The sequence below is a fragment of the Xenia sp. Carnegie-2017 genome, unplaced genomic scaffold, assembly GCF_021976095.1.
Source record: "Xenia sp. Carnegie-2017 unplaced genomic scaffold, XeniaSp_v1 HiC_scaffold_1, whole genome shotgun sequence".
Classification (NCBI taxonomy): domain Eukaryota; kingdom Metazoa; phylum Cnidaria; class Anthozoa; order Malacalcyonacea; family Xeniidae; genus Xenia; species Xenia sp. Carnegie-2017.
This window is the reverse complement of record NW_025813402.1, coordinates 9,018,504-9,035,838: the sequence shown is the minus strand read 5'-3', so window position 1 is coordinate 9,035,838 and position 17,335 is coordinate 9,018,504. Positions and strand designations below refer to the sequence as shown.

The 17,335-nt window shown below is 36.3% G+C and overlaps 1 protein-coding gene and 2 long non-coding RNA genes across 3 annotated transcripts; 1 reads left to right on the top strand and 2 right to left on the bottom strand.

Moving 5' to 3' along the window:
- Positions 1-234: 234 nt before the first annotated feature.
- Positions 235-813, bottom strand: LOC124443616 (histone H4). Its single transcript, XM_046994098.1, has one exon. The coding sequence runs from the start codon at positions 762-764 to the stop codon at positions 453-455; it is 312 nt and encodes a 103-aa protein (XP_046850054.1). The 5' UTR covers positions 765-813; the 3' UTR covers positions 235-452.
- Positions 814-1,045: 232 nt separating this feature from the next.
- Positions 1,046-13,506, top strand: LOC124443637. Its single transcript, XR_006947701.1, has 3 exons — positions 1,046-1,260; positions 1,890-2,023; positions 12,710-13,506. It is a non-coding gene; the product is annotated as an uncharacterized LOC124443637 (long non-coding RNA).
- LOC124443641 lies at positions 2,551-4,902 on the bottom strand. Its single transcript, XR_006947702.1, has 3 exons — positions 4,737-4,902; positions 3,898-4,099; positions 2,551-3,488 (listed from the first exon to the last, which is right to left on the bottom strand). It is a non-coding gene; the product is annotated as an uncharacterized LOC124443641 (long non-coding RNA).
- Positions 13,507-17,335: the final 3,829 nt, after the last annotated feature.

Genomic DNA, 17,335 nt, shown 5'->3' with positions numbered 1-17,335 from the left:
GCAAGAATTAAGACGTATCGAAAACCGCTTATTTTGAAATCAGTCATGTTAACAATAAGATACATTAACAACGCTACTCAGCACGAGAACACCGTTAAGTTGGTTTGGACAAATGAAAATATCAGAACTCAGAAGTATAAAGTATGGTTTGAGTGTACCTTTCGCAAGTTCGATACCATCAAGTTCATGCTTCCCTTCCGCAGAATACAACCAAAGTCATTCGAAATCTCATCGTTCGTTTCCATGACACAAGTTTACGGAGCTATACTTGAATTACAGTTAAATTTTAGTACATTTATCAGTAAATTTTCTATGCGTACTATATTTGACCCAACTTATTTAGACAAAAGAAACGTTATGAACGATGCTGTTGGCGAAATATTCTTTAGCAGATTTGTTGGCTCTTAAAAGAGCCGGTTTTCAATTTAAATCCCTTCATGGACTTTTCTAGTTTAGCCACCAAATCCGTAGAGAGTTCTACCTTGACGTTTCAAGGCGTACACAACGTCCATGGCGGTGACGGTCTTTCGTTTAGCGTGCTCTGTGTATGTGACGGCATCGCGGATTACATTCTCAAGGAAGACTTTCAGAACACCACGCGTTTCTTCGTAAATCAATCCAGATATTCGTTTGACACCACCGCGGCGAGCTAGACGACGAATAGCTGGTTTGGTAATACCTTGAATGTTATCTCGAAGGATTTTGCGATGACGTTTTGCACCACCTTTACCGAGCCCTTTGCCGCCTTTACCACGACCTGACATCTTGTGGTAAGTAGATACTTTACTTCTTCTTCGCTTGCTGCAGCTGAAAGTCCTGATTTCGAGTTTGCAATTTGTGAATGACGAAGGAGAAATTGACCAAATATATACATGATGGATACCCGGACGTCTACGAAGACAGGCAAACAATTCATCTGATTGGCTAATTGTTCTAACGTTTCATTGGTGCGTACTATGTGGTATCATGGTTGCTGATTGGTTTATTTCCTCAGCCAATTAGATGGATATATGAAATAGTTATCCGTTTGTTGATACCTCTTGATTTCTGGTAATCTAGTTCTACTTAGGATCATTTTGACAAATTGACTTGTTCATATTTAAAAATATCTTTTACTATCATAATTAATACACTTCTGCTGTAATTATTATGGTATATGTAATTGTCTGGCTTAAGCTAACTTCTGGTGTTCAACATCAATTGAAAAAGACAATTGTTTGCCATATTTGCAAGTACAAATGTCAACGTGACCAAGCGAAGGTACGTTTATGCAGAAAGTCACGAAATGCATGGCTTGCTAAGCTAGTTTGCTTAGCTGCCTCTTCAAACGGAAACAAATGCAAGCGAAAATGGTGGATTTGAAGTTGTGTTGAAGGTATTCCTTCGCATAGCTTCGCTACTTTCAAAATAAATAACAGTTGTAGGACATGTGACAATTCATCTGTCAAATTCGAAAGTACCACTCCTTGTGAATAAGTTTATAGTGAAGTTACCAAACCATTTCTCTCAAATTTTTAACCCTTTGCCCTCGACTTCATGCTTTCAATAGGCATAACTAGCTTGATAATGAAGTGGGAATGTTCATACCTGGAAGTTAAGTTCCTTTGTAATTGATTGTTTTTATGGATTGTGCAGAACGTGCACCTATAAATACTGCACACACACCCCCCGTTCTTGAGCTGGATATGTCATTGCACTATATCAAATATTGACAATCTTGAGTAGACGTCATCAGCAAGTTACTCATTTTTGTAGATGTCAACTGTCTATAGACTGTTGATAGACTCAAGAGCAAGTTATATAGTTGTGACCCAGTCATAGAATTCGAATTATTCAGCATGTTTCAGTCTCAAAAGGTCAACACTATGATACTTAAAATTTTTTTTCAGATTAAATTTTGATTTTCAATTCATCATGGTAGTTTGATGTCAACACTGTTGTATTCACCGGCTGAAGAGGGCTGTGAAAATGTTTGGTGCCTATGTGGTGGTTGAATGGAAGTTAAGAATACGATGGGAAGATGGTAAGCTTATTATTTTTGACCAAATAAATTTTCTCTAGATAGTTTTTATACTTAAGTTTTATGTGGAAATTCTGTACATGGTTTTGCATACCCAATTTCCCTGAACAATCTCTCATTAGAATTATACTAAGTTGTGATTATTTGCCAAGTGAGGGTATGGAAATTCAAATCTTGGCATGTTTATACCACTTTTTAAAGCTAAACAAAGGAACCACTTTAAATTGTCCATTTTTTAGTTTTTACGCTTCAGTTGTTCATTTGGCTGAACTTTAGTACACACAGAAATGCACTCAGAAAGTTCAGATGTGTGTACTTTGTAGATAGTTATCATTAGAGCTTTATAAATTGTACCATATTTTGCTGACAACTCAGACAATTCATGTGTAACCAATGCAAAGCTCATCAGAGCTAGCACAAGGCACTTTCGTACAAAAAACATTTGGGAATACAGATGTAGGCTATTACTTTTCCTTTAGCCCATGCTTTTCATAGACAAATATGTGTTCAGACAAGTGTAAATTGACATATTTTGACTACCATTCACCATTTTATTCATTCATTTCCATCATCTCAATGTAATATATTAATCCTAAATATATTAAGGATTATATCCTAAGGATTAATATATTATATATATTCTCATCTCAATGTGGTGAGATAATGAATTGTGAGCCATTGTTACCCAATTTCACTTTTGCCTTGTCATTGAGTCGAAGCCATCATCTTGTTTTGCAGTATCATTGAACTTCATCTTTCTTCATCCTCATACAACAGTACATATATAAACAGTGTTTGTGATTTGCTCAAAGTCTCCTAGTGATGTAATGTCAAAATCAGTCATAAAAACAATTTCAAAGAATCATTGAAAAATTATTTTCGTTCTTGTGTAATTCTAACTCAATCAAAAGTTCTATAAAAATATTCAATATGAAGACAACAGTTCAGCTGGACATCTTGTAATAAAAGTTGTGGTTCTGGGTTGTGGTTTCCTCTATAAGATGCTGCAGACCTGTTAAGTTCCCCTTTTCTTCTCCAAGAATTGAAGTAGCTATTGAAGACCATTACGTCACTGTGTGTCTTGATGCCTTGATTTTAGAATAACTCTGACAAAGCAAATAGGAGCAAAGATATTATGTAGATTTTTTAAAAGCCTTTGGCTTCATCTAGTTTGGAGAATAGTCGTGTAACAAAAGACGAGAATCGAGCCCTTACCCTTATGGTTGCAAAAATTGTAAGATTCAAAAATAGAAGCCAATCAACTTTGGAAAATGTTCTTTGCTTTCGAAATGAAGAATTGGGAATCTATCGCTGCCTGCTCACTTACAGCAATGCAATGTACATACTTATGGAATTAGATCACCGGTCAAAAGAAGTTTTCGTGTCCTTACCCTCCTTTTCTCAAATGGGAAACTGTGTATGTCGCAGGAATTGATTTGGCGCAGGTTGATAATTCCTACCAATGAACCTATATTGGTGAAAAGATAAAATAGAAAAAAAAGTGATGGGGAATTTGGCAAAATCTCAATCCACAGTTTTTACAGGCATTCACCAAAGTATGTTACGCATTTGTGAAGAAATTAATTGTGGGCAGTTGTCTTTTTCCCCATGATGAAAGTGGAAGTAAGTGATTGAGAATCGATGAATCAGTGGCTACTTATCACCAAACTACTGAAGTACATACTGTAGCGCACGGGGCATCAACGTTGTATTTGTTCTATCGTCTTCAATGTTCAATGCTGGTTGTCTGTTTATGAGAAGGGCATTCCTAATCCGTGCAACTAAATGCTGGCTTAATGGGAATTTAAAAAAATATTTTTTTAGTTATTTTAAAGAAACTGTTGGCCTTTATTTTTTCTGGATAATTTCTCTAATACCTCATTGAAACGAAAGCTGGTTTGAGGTGTCAACCGGACTTATATTAGTGCAACTACTTTGGCTGAGTGATTTGATGAGTTGAACGTCAGAGTTGGCCATTCAGGATAAAAATTTGATCGCCAGTCATCGCACTTCTTCGCTGCACTCCTAGCAAGGCAAGGGCCTCGCGTCGTCCGCCTTCTCATTCTTCGCATGGCATGGCTGTTGTAAAGTTACAATGAAACAAAATTATTCCATGAAAGCTTAATGAGAACGGCAATGTTATTCACATATTGATGATGTGTTGGTTTGCACTTAATTGCATTTGCATTTATATCTTTCTTATAGCAAATCTTGCGCCATGCTTTTTCCTTTATATGTATCGGCATTATGTACGTATTCCTGACAGAAGAGTTGTTATTAGTATTTGTTAAGTTTTAATGGTAAGACGAACAGAAGCTTTTGCTCTATGACTTGCTCAAAGCCATTTTAAACTAAAGGAAATAAGTCATGCCTTAAGGATTTTTCGCCATGAAATGAACGCAGTCTCCTCCTCACTGTCATAATGAAAACAGTCACCAAAAGGAATTATAAGTAATACTTTAAAACATGGATTTTTGGCCACAAAATGACGTTGTTACCCCTTAGTCATACCTTTATTAAGTGGGATTTTCTGGTCACCGTGATACGTCTAAGAAATGCATCCCTCAGTAATTCTTTTTACTTGTGACGAGTGCGTGAAAACTTTTCTGGCGTGTTCGTTATTTAAAAAATCAATTAATGCCGTGTAGTTTGAAACGAAAGAAAAACATCGAATTAGACTTTAATGACTTTAGGAATTGAAGGAATCGAGGATTACCCGATTTATTTAGTCTCCAGCTGTGCAACAGTTTGCTTCTTAGCTACATGCAGCTTCTGAATACGTTTAATGGTCGACTTTGTGTGTGATTTTCTCCCAATCGATCGTAAGCAGCTCTTGCAACACCTGCCAATGGAATTCATTCAGTAAAAATCTTTTTCTTAAATCTTACTTACGTCGATTTTCGAATAGCTATTTTTACTGGCACGTTCACCTCTTCAAGCCGCAGCGGCCTCCTTTGAAGTAGACATCGGGCGACACCATTTCATATTATCTTGACCACTCCTCCAGATTAGGGCTCAGCTCATTGTTTAAAAGAATTCTTTTGAATTGCGCCACGAGGTTTTTTATGTTTACAAGACGACAGTTAATACATCGTTATCTTAAATCCATTTTCTCCATAATGTTATGCATTGACCTCGCGACTTAATTGCCTTTCATGGCCAACTAATGTGATTTGCCGACGATTTTTGAACTAGCACATACCAGATGGATAATGCTAGACATCTTAACTTCAAATCTCACCTAGAAGCTAAGAGTGTATCGCTAGCAAATCTAGCTTGCGTAAACAAAAATTTTTGTAAGCACCTATAATCCTAAGCTTGTTTATATGTTTATATGTAACCTTTTCATCGATTTTGGCCGTAAAGTTAAGTTCTTGAGCGACTCTTCGATGACTTCAGATAACTTGCCTTGCATGTTGAAGGAGTTGAGATTGTCAGTAAGTGTCATTATACAGCGTGTTGCTGTTACGTTTTCGTTTGGAGTGTGTGAAAATTGAAACCTCGAGCAAAATGAAATGCAAAGAATCTGTACTACTCGTTAAACTGTTTCAGTTTAATGAATCACAGTATTTGGTCGAAGAAGTTGCAATGCTTGCTAGGGCATGGAAAAGTATTGACATTTTATAAAAACACAGCATGTCTGCGTAATGCTTAAGAACAGCGAAGAAAGTATTTAAAATACAATATGTTTTATAGACACATTCTCCATATACTCTCCCCTACCTCTATGTTAAAAATATTTAAAATTTCAAAGTGACTGAATGATTTCATGATAACAAGGTTTTCTACAATGGGTCAAAAGCTAACCTGGTGGTCGTTCATTCTGTTATCCGACTTCATTTTATGTACAGATGTAATCTTAGCAAGTAAAACGACGATATGATATAGCTAAAACTTATCAATTCGTACTGGTACAGGAAAGTGGATATAATTACATCTATAATCGATGCAATGCCAAGAAAATATCTACTGGAAAAGTGTTTCGGTGAAAATTTATGTTACGAATGATGTTGGCAATGAAGAAAAAATCATGCTTCATAAAAAAGCAGGCGAAAACACAAGGAGAAGAACGAGGGGCATAAAAATGATCTTAGAGTCCTGCTAGAGGAGCCAAGTGAGAGGAACGTGTGTCGCATCAAGTGTGGAAGTAGACAGTCGTCGACAGGATGTAGTATGTTGGCTAGTACAGTATAAAATTGAGCAAACATCATGGAGGCGTTGATGACAATGGTAATTGAATCGGCAGAGCAATTTTGTCTTGATGGCTGAAATGATCTTATAGATAGCAAATTAAAGAAGAGGTGTGTTTACTAAAAATTATCGGTTAAATCCATCGTGAGACTAAATGCTATATCGGAATAAAAGAAAGAAAAAGGCATATATGATATGGAAGAAAATATAAGGAGAACTTGGGTTTTAAAAAGCAACCGCAATGTAGCATATAAAAAATTTGTTTCAATGTTGGCAACCGTTGCTGTTTTTGGTTGGTAATTTTGATATGACATTGATGGTAGACTGATAAGGAAAAATATTCAGATCGAAAGATTTTGGCGTTTAATTGTTGGCATATTATGGCATTTACATTACATAGGTGGGAATATTTTGCGATGGAAAGTGAAGAGGACCATACAGCTATAAAACGAATGATGTTCCGAAAATAGACATTGTGCAAGTGAACGGAAATGCCAAATGAAAAATATTTAAAAACGGCACATTCCGATTCAAGTCCGAATCATTTTCAGCAGAATTATAGCTATACGATATACCAGTTTTAGTCGATTTTTGTGTATTTTTTCACTATTTGTTCAATGTCCGATTTCGGGCCTGTTTAAACTTTTGTCCGGCAGAGAAGACGACGTATACACACAAAAAAAACTGAATAACACCAATAAGCCCGAAGCAAATGTCTGCCAACAAATGGGATTCTTCTCTTTCACTCATGCGTCAATCGCTTTATATATAGTTATTCTTGTTTTCAGCGCGTGCGCTTTACGTACTTTACTGTATAAATAGAAAAAAGGCCACAACAGTTCAATCGCGATGACCTCATCACAATTTCCTGATGCTGTGATGACGGTGAGAAAAAAAATTGGGAGTGTGTGTTACAATATCCTATACATCAGCATTCACTCCCGGAAAATAAGAAAAATGTTGTCTGCTGGTCGACTGTTGTGTGGTTCATAAGTCGATATATCAGAGAAAAATGCAACTCGAGAAATAAATTTCCATAGCAACGGTGACAAAATAGGAAAGTTCTTATGAAAGACTCAGCATCTGGCGTTTGTTAGGACGTGACATGCTGATCGCCAATAAAACCTAGTCGGAAATTGGCTTTTTAGGAAATGAGTCGCAAATAATTTCCAAACTTCTATCGTGACTTTACTTTACATTCTGACACCTTTGTCCCCTCTCCACCACACGAAAGGTGCTAAACGTTTTCGTTTTAGGTGTGAATTAAAATCGCGCAAGATTGAAATCATTCAAGCCGGACAGTGAGTTGGCTGAGCGTCAATTCGCATTCCTTTGCTTGTCTTGTAGAGCTTTCTCGATTTTTTTGCAGCATTGATAGCATTCTTTTGCCTCGGCAAGTTTGGCGAGTGGACTTTCTCACAGAAGAGACTTTGCATGAAGTGATAAGGTGGACTTCAACTTCCATACAATTGCTTCTGGTGCGCTGTTGACATACACGAGTATGTCACGTGCAATGATTATTTTTGCCAGTGAAAAGTAACTTTTCATTGGTTGCGGAGCCAGTCGATTCAGCATCTTTATTGTAACTCAATATAAAATAAGTAAAAAATTGTGTTTTTTCGTTGAAAAGTTGCGTCATGTCGAAAGCCGTCTTCAGTGCCTGTGTTTTTCGATTGCACATCTCCTCACCCCACCTGCTAACAGTGTTTCGATCATCACTATGTTTGTATAACACAGGTTTGTAGTGTAAATGTCTTTCCCTTCATTCGAGCCGACCTTGGCAACTTGGTCATTCTGTTCCCATCGATGCTATGTTGTGTTCCCATGCATCGATCTTCGGCACGTCTTATTGCATAACAAGAATCGTCTTTATTTTGTTTTCACAATCTTCAAGTTTTCTTTAGCAGTTTGAAATCGGAATCTCAAACATACATACGCTATATTGCCTTATCGTTTATCGTCTAACTTCATCTTAGCGACATAACTTCCTGTCCAAGAAAAATGTGCTCTTTAACCACAGCTATTGTTATCAGTGATCTATTTTGTCTGGACAGCTAATATTGTTGGCCATTTTTTTGCTGCGTTTTTTATACATTACTGTGCTGGAAGCATAGTTTGCGTCTTACGAATTTTCTTGTCTCTTTTCGCGATCAAGTTTTCACTATTTCCTTCAACATCTTCGAAAGTCAGGTGTGTTTTTCGGATGCAGGTTTTGGAGTAGCCAGAGATTCTGCTGATTTTCATAGAATTTACAAATCTCGTCCTCTAACTTCTTCAATCTTCCTTTGACAAGTCGACCATCAGTTAAAAACTGCATTCTCATCTCAAATATTGTTATTTCTATTGTTGTTATTATTGTTATCATTATTGTTATACTGTTGTCACTGTTGCTATCATTTTTGCCATAATTATTTACAACAACATCATCATCATCAACATCATCATCATCATCGCTTTCGTGCTTCTATTTATTGCTTTTTTATTACATAATTTGATTGAAAATCATAACTCTGTTGTGTCACAGTGCATGGGGCTTACGTTCCAAAACAAGAAAAAATGAATAGCGCTAAAAAATTGGATAGCCAAGCATCAAAACATCCTTGTAGTGCAATCAAAGCTTTTTCAGCTGATTTCCATTTTAAAATACTTGTAAACCTAACCGGGTGCATCTGAATCTCCCACTTGTACGTTCCACTCAAAAAATTATCTTCGATCACGTGGTTTTCTTGTGCATTAACAGCAAGCGAATATGTTAAAAAAAAATCCGAAAGAACATTTGTCATTTTACAGATAAATTGCGATTACATGCCCGTCTGGCGTGTGCGTAATTTGTGGCGAACTGTAACTGGAGCATTAATACATTTGTTCGATCGAACTATATGCTGCTAAATTGTCAGTTCTTGTGACCAGTAATGCAAACGCAACATTTACCGGAGAATACAATAGGCATTTAAATGTTTCATGTTTTATAGTCAAAACATTTTTTGTTTTTTGATGGTTTTTGTTAGAGATAATAAAATGCGGTTTAAGACGTCGTCTTGACGAGAGACAGACCAATCAGAATGTTCATCCTTTTATGGCATTATCATTCTGCTAATCATATATAAATAGCCGTGGTTTGTGTTAGCCAGTCAGTATTCATGTGATAGCGGGGTTAGCATCCTTGAACAAAAATACACGGCGCGTATACAACCATTCCATTCTCAAAGTTTCTAAATCCTCGACTACGAGAGATGGCACTTTCAAAAGCATTTTCAGTCAAAGGTAACAATATGGTCTCGATGGAAAAGGAAACAGCGAAAATTGTACATCGAGTGAAACGTCGTGGTTCGGAATGCTCTGTTTCAAGCATTGACTCATGGATTAGTCGCGGTTCGACCATCTCAAGCGTAAGTTCCAGCTTCTCGGATTATTTTTCAACGGTCGTGTTGCCGTTGGAGCTAGAACTCTCGATAATGGGGACCGTTGACCAATGTCTACTGGACAGAGCGCAAGTTGCTCAGATTTATCGAAGCAGAGTTTCTCCGCGTTCTACATTGTCTCGACCCAAGTGTCGCTCAAACTTAGGCATTGAAAGGAATGACACGACGAGCTTCAACGACCAAGAAATGTTGTCGACCACTTTCTGTTCTACCGAACTCTAAAGGAGCATGCATTGTAGCTGCATGGTGAAGCACGTTCTGCCGAAGTGCGCATGTTATGTAACTTCAAAGAAAAGCTCGAGCAAATGTGATGCAATATACTTGTGGTTGTGACATGAACAAAGCGTTTTCAAATGAACTGAGACATATGGAACACTTCAATCCTCGACTTCATCGACGACATGCGGGGACGTGACGTGAGCTTATCGTGTGGGATTCAGCGATAGCAAGTAAACAACCCAATATGGGGTAAAATAGCTAACGTCAATGTGAAAGTAATCCACGGTCGTGTGAAACGAAAGCAAGGTCCACCAAAATCAAAATCATAGGAGCAAAGAGTTTGTTCAATCAAAATTAGTGGCAAGATTTACGCATTGCACGCGTGCTAGAGTCAGACGAAACTATTAACAGCAAGGACGCTGTTGGCAATGTCTATGCAAACATATACTTTGATCATCGAGTAGTGTGACTGTTGTTATGATATACTGAGAACTGAAAACTCGTGTAGTTTTTGACATTGTAAATATATATGTGTATATTTATGGGTACTGTCTATAACTTATTTGAAAAATTTAAAAACAATATATGCATATTTCCTGAAATAAACGTACACTTCATTACAAAAAATACTTGTCGTTCCTATTTGATTTCTCCAAAAACGTTTATGCAACATTATGGTGTTCTATCCGCTAAATATGTCAAGTTAGAGATTGCGTGATGTTTATCTTTTCGTGTGTAAATTGTGTATGAAATCCGAACTTCAGGAATTTGGCTAAACTGTGGAATTTTAAGTGGCAGCTAATTGATTTCGCATTGCGGCTTGTTTTGTATCCTCTTATAGGATGCTTATGCGAATAACGCATGGCTTTTATTTGTTTTTTGACAAGACGACAGCGAGCGGTCAGAAAATATTTTAAAACCTGATAGAACTATCAAGCAATAAAGTCTCACACAATGCATGGATAGACAGCATATAATACTAAAGGTCTTTCCACCCAACAATAGCCTTCTCCTTTCAACTTGCTTTGCTAATTTTTACTCTAAGCAGTTGTGGCACTCTGTCCTACAATAAAAAAAACCTTCCAACATTTGTGCAATTCACGAGCACCGCCTATATAAATAGCAAGAGAGGTGAATAAGTTTATAGATTGACTACCTATTCCATTGGAAATTTGGAGTGTTGTTCGCGGCTTTTGTTGGACGGTTCGTGTCTAACTGTGGCAATTTGTTTCGATTTAATTAAGAAAAGGTGCATACGGTGCACGTATAGAAATTTGAACATAGAAATATCCAAGGTTTGTTGTTTGAAGTTTATATTTATCGTATGTATGTGACCCGCGTACATGTCAGGAAGACTTAATTGCTGTGAAGATATATATGAATAACAGGTTGATTTGATATTTGCAATTTTATGGGAGAAGCTAGAAAACATCTTGATCTTGAACTTTTAATGCTCCGTTTCACTTCATTAATTGCGGGCTTCTTATCTAAGAATCAGGGAAATAATGTCACTCTAGTTGTGGTAACATAATTTATAATTTTAATCTTGATACGAAAAAACGTTTTCAACTTTTCGTGCTATTTTAAGTATCAAAGAACATGCATGATGTACATTGAAATTGCTCGATGGATAATCAAAGTCTTTAGAAATGACACAGCTACTTCGAAACACGCCATTATTCACTCCATAATTTCAACCTATTCACATATATATATCATTCGTCTGAGCTCTGAAAGGTTTTGACACTACGAAACAATGCATCAGGCGTCTCTTCGAAGAATAATACGGCTCTATTTATAATTTGCACGCAATTATGATTTTTAGATTATGAGTTAATTGACATACGCCTGAAGCAAATTGAGAAGCAACAACTTTGATTTTCTCTACAAATTTGTATTTCACCTTCGCAACAATCATCATGCGCACAGAAAAGAAAATATACCGTAAAAAATATACATCAACAGTCCTTTAAGCCGCCACACATATAGTTAATCTTAATCCTTGAAGCACGCGACCGTTTAAAACCCTAGCTTTTTTACGTGTTCGAGTAAAAGAAGTTTCTAGAAGAAAGCCTCGCAGCGTGTCAAAAAGCGTGGCCGTGTTGTTAACCGTAATGAAGTGCTAGTGTGTTTTTTTCATGCTTGATATGTTGATGAATGACGAATAGCATACAGCATATTTTAAGCTTAACCTCATATTTAGCTCAACTTGATGTTGATGAAAATTTTTTAGAAGCGAACGTTATAACCGTCGTCAGTCTTTAGTAACAGCAATAGTTGTTAGAGATTTTTCCGAGGATCGCGTCTCAAGATGTGAACATGATCAATATGCAGAAAACATGAGCAACAGTTAGTTTTATTGCATGCGATTGTTATAGCGTATCGTGCGTGGGCGAAGCGTGATGTAATCAGATGTTTCTAATTATTTGTGTTATTTTTAAATTCTTGGAATAAGTTGCTCACCTAGGAAAGTTTGACCATTCGTGAAATGAGCCCCATCGCTTACTTTTCTCCAAACATTTTCATGTCAGATAGATAGAGTTGTATTTCATAATCAGACAATGTGCGTACTTGCTATTTTCTCAAAATCTCGTAATAAGGTACTCTAGCTGTCCCAGTGTTCCCTCCGGAGATAGGCAAAACCAATACCGCATTTAAAATAAATTGTTACTGTTATGAATTTTGAATCCATAGCAAATGAAACTGCTTGAAAGATTTTTGTGATATGTACAAGTATAGTGTTAATAATAAGTTGACTAAGCTTGTTGCCAGTAATGTTTTTTGTGAAACACTTAATCATGTTTTTATATATCTGTAAACCTTCCACTCTGCTTTCATTTATTTTTCTTTGTTCTAGACGCTTTCACCTTGTTTGATCCCTCAGTTGGATTGGTTTGCCGATATGGTCGTTTGCAAAAGACGATAATGAAACACACAGTTTTTATATCGATATAATTACCGCTGGTAATGTCAAGTTGGGTAGAAGGGAGGGGGGTGTTCATTCAGCAATACGAAAATATGAATGTGATGCCGTCAATGTCTAATGCGCTAAAATCTTGCTAAGAATTTTTCTTTCATGATACTTTCTCCTCACACATAGTGTGAAGTATTTCGCCGGTTGGCCATTCGGGGCAATCAAAAAGTTATTTATTGCAACAAAAAGTATATTTCATTCATTGTTTTTCCAATGAATAAACTGAAAAATACTTGCATGGCTATCGTGCTGACCTCTTTACTGGTGTGGCCTAATTTTACCATACAAGGTAAAATATAGTAAATGGTGATACATTTCTTCTATCGAATGCTTTATATCTTTGTTTTCTACGTGCCGGTGTGATGTGCCCTCTTCCACTAACTTTCGAAGCCATCCTCTGACGCAAAACAAAGAGGAAATGCCAGAAGTTGAAAATTGAACTTCCTTGGGTCGTCTCGAAATAACGAATTGCGATTAACACTTGCTGTGAAAATTTAAAATTTGTAAAGAATTACTTCTGACGTCGTTTGAAGTTGACCTTCATGCTATAGAGTATGCGAAACTGCGGAAATTGAGATGATCTCGTCACGCGACACTGCATAGCAGGACCAGGATTTCAAATTTTTTTCATCAAAAATTTTTTTGTTAACCATTAAAAGAACAGGTTATTTTTACTGTGAGATTTTCTAGTCGATTCTTTACTGGATGTTCCACAGAGTAAAGACGTCTTTATTCTTTCAAGAACTTTAACCGATTGTATACAAAATCGTTATCATCTTAGCTATGTGGAAAACGAATTTTAGGTTTGATTACGATTGCCTAATGCAAAGCTTTTAAAAAGTTTTAAGAGCATTAATTTTGTTGTATTTTTTTTAATTTTGTCGCGTGACTCCGTTTTTGTCGAAAGATAATAACGAAATTAACGATCCTTTTAAAAGTTTTATGTTTGGCAATTGTGTTTACAACGAGAATTATGATAGATATTTGGCGTTGAACTTGACTAATTTAATTTCATTAAAATATTTTCACGTTTTCGGAACACCCCTACTTGTACATTAAACAAAAGCATTCGACAAACACAACTCACATATCATGTGATTTTCAGCCTTTTATGTTACAAATCCCTGTTATTGACTGCGTATATCCATTCATCAGCACGCTTTGTATTACGTCCTGAATCATGAATGTTATATAGTTGTGTTGGGCTTGTATGTATGTATACTGGGCGCATGTATTGCTACTCTTTGCTCTTAGTGTCGGAAAATTCATTCAAAAGTTTATTTGCTCATTGCCAAGTTCATTCTTCATCCAATCAAATTGCAAAGTCATGATCAGAGTCGATTGTGATTGGATGGTAAATGAACTTCGGAAAGAACATTACTAGAAGTCAAGAATCAACATCACATCAAATTTTGTATTATATACGCTCTCTTGTATGTTTTGAAACACCGTACGAGCACATAAAGTAAATTTTCTTTGTGTTCGCTCACTGCAATTTCTCTGTCGAAATGAGTTAAGATAAAGATCTGACCAAAATTTGCGGGCTGGCAACGCTATACTAAAATTGTACCGATTTATGTAGATTAACGATGCTCGTAGTATGAGAGTTGGTCACGCAATCCCATTTGATAACGCAAAATTTCATTGAATTGAATAATGAGCTAAGGTCGTTTATTCTTCATTTGATCCAATCCTCTTCACGGAAATTTCGCATACTTAAGTATACTGATGCGTCTACGCAATTTCCGTAGGATTTGTATATTGAGTCGCACAGGGAGGCAGTTACATAACGTTTTTTTAACACGATGATGACTGCCTTTCAGCATGAGTCGATTGAGTGTATTTTCTAATATGCTGGGTGATCTTTTTTTGTGAATCCAAAGTTGATCAATCATCACGTTGCCATGCACATGAGAACTTGTAGCCGAAGACTGAACCCTCAGAGCCAAACGAGATTCACAGTTATAAGACTTCTTCAATATTCGATGTTCAACACTAAAGGTTCATTATTTAGAATGCAAAGATTTCTCGTATGGTTTTTCTTCTTCGTTTTGTCAACGTTTAAAGGAAGAGGCACCTGCGCGCAATAATTAAGAAAAGTTTCAAGGGCTTTACCTTAAAAAGAGCTTTATAGTAATGTTCTAAGAGAGGAACCAACCTCAGCGGTTGGCAGCTGCACGTGTCTTAGAGTCGTGTATTGCTCATGCGAAATTTGTGCATCAAATAAGATTATGTCTTATCTAGGATACTTCAAATGCACATTCGTTGGAATTCAAAGCCAGCCAGCTTAACACCAGAGCTTTCAGTCGATTTATAAGCTTTATGTCTGCAGTATTGGAAAAAAAAGTTGATTGGTATCAGATTTTTTCCAGAGATATGGCATACGTGTATAGGAAAGCCTGAGAACTCTACTAAAACGCCTTTGCACGCGGGAGAAACTTACTTATGAGGCATGTCGGCGCAGTTTTAGCTGAAAGCTCTAATGTGTGGCGTTGCTTGCTTTGCATGTGTTTGTACTTTACGCATATTGCTTTTCTTTGTTGTTTTGAAGGATCTTACTAAAGAATGTATTAAATCCTTCTCTTAAATTTTTTAATAAAAATTAAAGCATGGAAATGTGATGTTCATTTTACATACTGTGTTAAAGTTTAAAACAATAAAATTGTTGATGATATTAGACATCTGATGTGTAGTCTTTCGTCTTCCAAAACGAGAGTTAATTTCTTTATCGTCCGGTTTATGAAAATTTTTATGCTGTTGATGTGTGAACGGTTATATACAATAAAAACGTACTTTCGCGCGTTTTAAATCTGTAAATCAGTGGAAGAAAGTGCAGTAAATTTAACATTTTTGTCTCTCATTTCTTCAGGAACTATGTTCGCTTCGTAAGCATTCTAAATGTTTAGAACTTTGTTAATCAGGGCATCAGCAACCAGGGGTGGTGGTGTGTGGGTGAATGCGCCCTCCAATAATTTGAGTCAGGCTGCAAATGTTGGCAATATTTATTCTATAAAATCGGTAATTGGTACAACTGAAAGTCTGGACGAAGGAAAAATATAAAGTTTCTCTTGAGCTTTAATAAGTGGGTTTTTGTGACTCTCAGTCGGCCGTATCGCAATTGCTCCGGAATTTAATTGATTCTCCAGGATGTAATTTTTGTGAAACAAATCCAGAAAATCATTCGCTATCAGACTGACTTTTGAGATTGCCGGTGTTTCGTTTTATTATTATCCATGGCAACGTTTACTTCTGCTTGTATATGTTTCACGAGTATCGTGTAGGTTGGATACAAATGAGTCAAACGAGTCAATGCCCACTAATTTTACATCGTAAATACACAAGTGTTTATCAAATCGTAAAAACTAATCGAAGACGACCTGTTTGTACTGTTGATTTGTTAATGAGACTTTAAACTTTTACAAATTTATGCATGTGGTTTGCCGTTATCATGGTCACACGAATTTGCATAATGGCGTTTATAGATGATAAACTTTTTATGATACTTTGTTAATGCAAGTCAAGCAATATATTAAAATAAAATTTGCGTTCTTCAAAGCATCTTGTTATCTTTGTGTTACGTGGGCGTTTCTTCCAGAAAACGCTCCAGTAAAATTTACGCAAGCGTGGCCTTAATTTGGAAAAATGACTCACAATTGCATACCAGAGCATTGGATAACAATTAGCTTCACCACAGTTGATAAAATTAGCTACCCCAGTAGGACAATAGATTTATCTGGCATGATCTACGATGTGTGATACTTCTACTTTTGGGGTCAGAAAGGCGGAACGAATTTTATGTACGCCCAGTATTTGCGATCATGGAGTCTACAAGTCATTCCAGATGTTTGTTTTAAGCTCGTGATCGCTTTAACGACGTCTATTTTATTTCATGCTCTTCTAGTGAACAATAGACTTGTTTATTATCTGTTGATTTAGCATACTGTAAAATTACTGTCTTGTCATTTAGACATTTTGTTAAACTACTTGACATTTGTGTAAACAATTGCCTAATGTTGACTGATTTGACTTTTTATGAATATGTGTCCATTCTGACATTCTCAAGTTGTGTGGGAAAAGCGCTTAATGTCGGCACTATTTTTGTGCCATCTTATCTAAACTTGTTTATTGTTGTTTTGATAAAACTTCGAGCGAATGTTCGTTCGTCACTTAAAAACAGACGATATTTTAAGCGGATTTGATACACTATTTATAGGGAAACATGTGGAACCTCTCGAGAAAAGAAAGCTATTTGTCAAAACTCAAAGCTAATAATTGCAGAAAAAATATTTGAAAGAAATTATATTTTTCAAACAGCTTATGATAAATATTTGTCCTCGACATTTCATCAATGGCAGATTTTAATGACGTTATTAATCCAATGGAATTACCATCAAAGGCACAGTAAATGGCGTGACAGAACTTTATGGCTCTGGGATATTTTTTCTATTCTTTTCCTTTTCTGTTTAAGAAAAATTCGTCTTCTCTATCAAGAATTTTTCTCTGTATTAG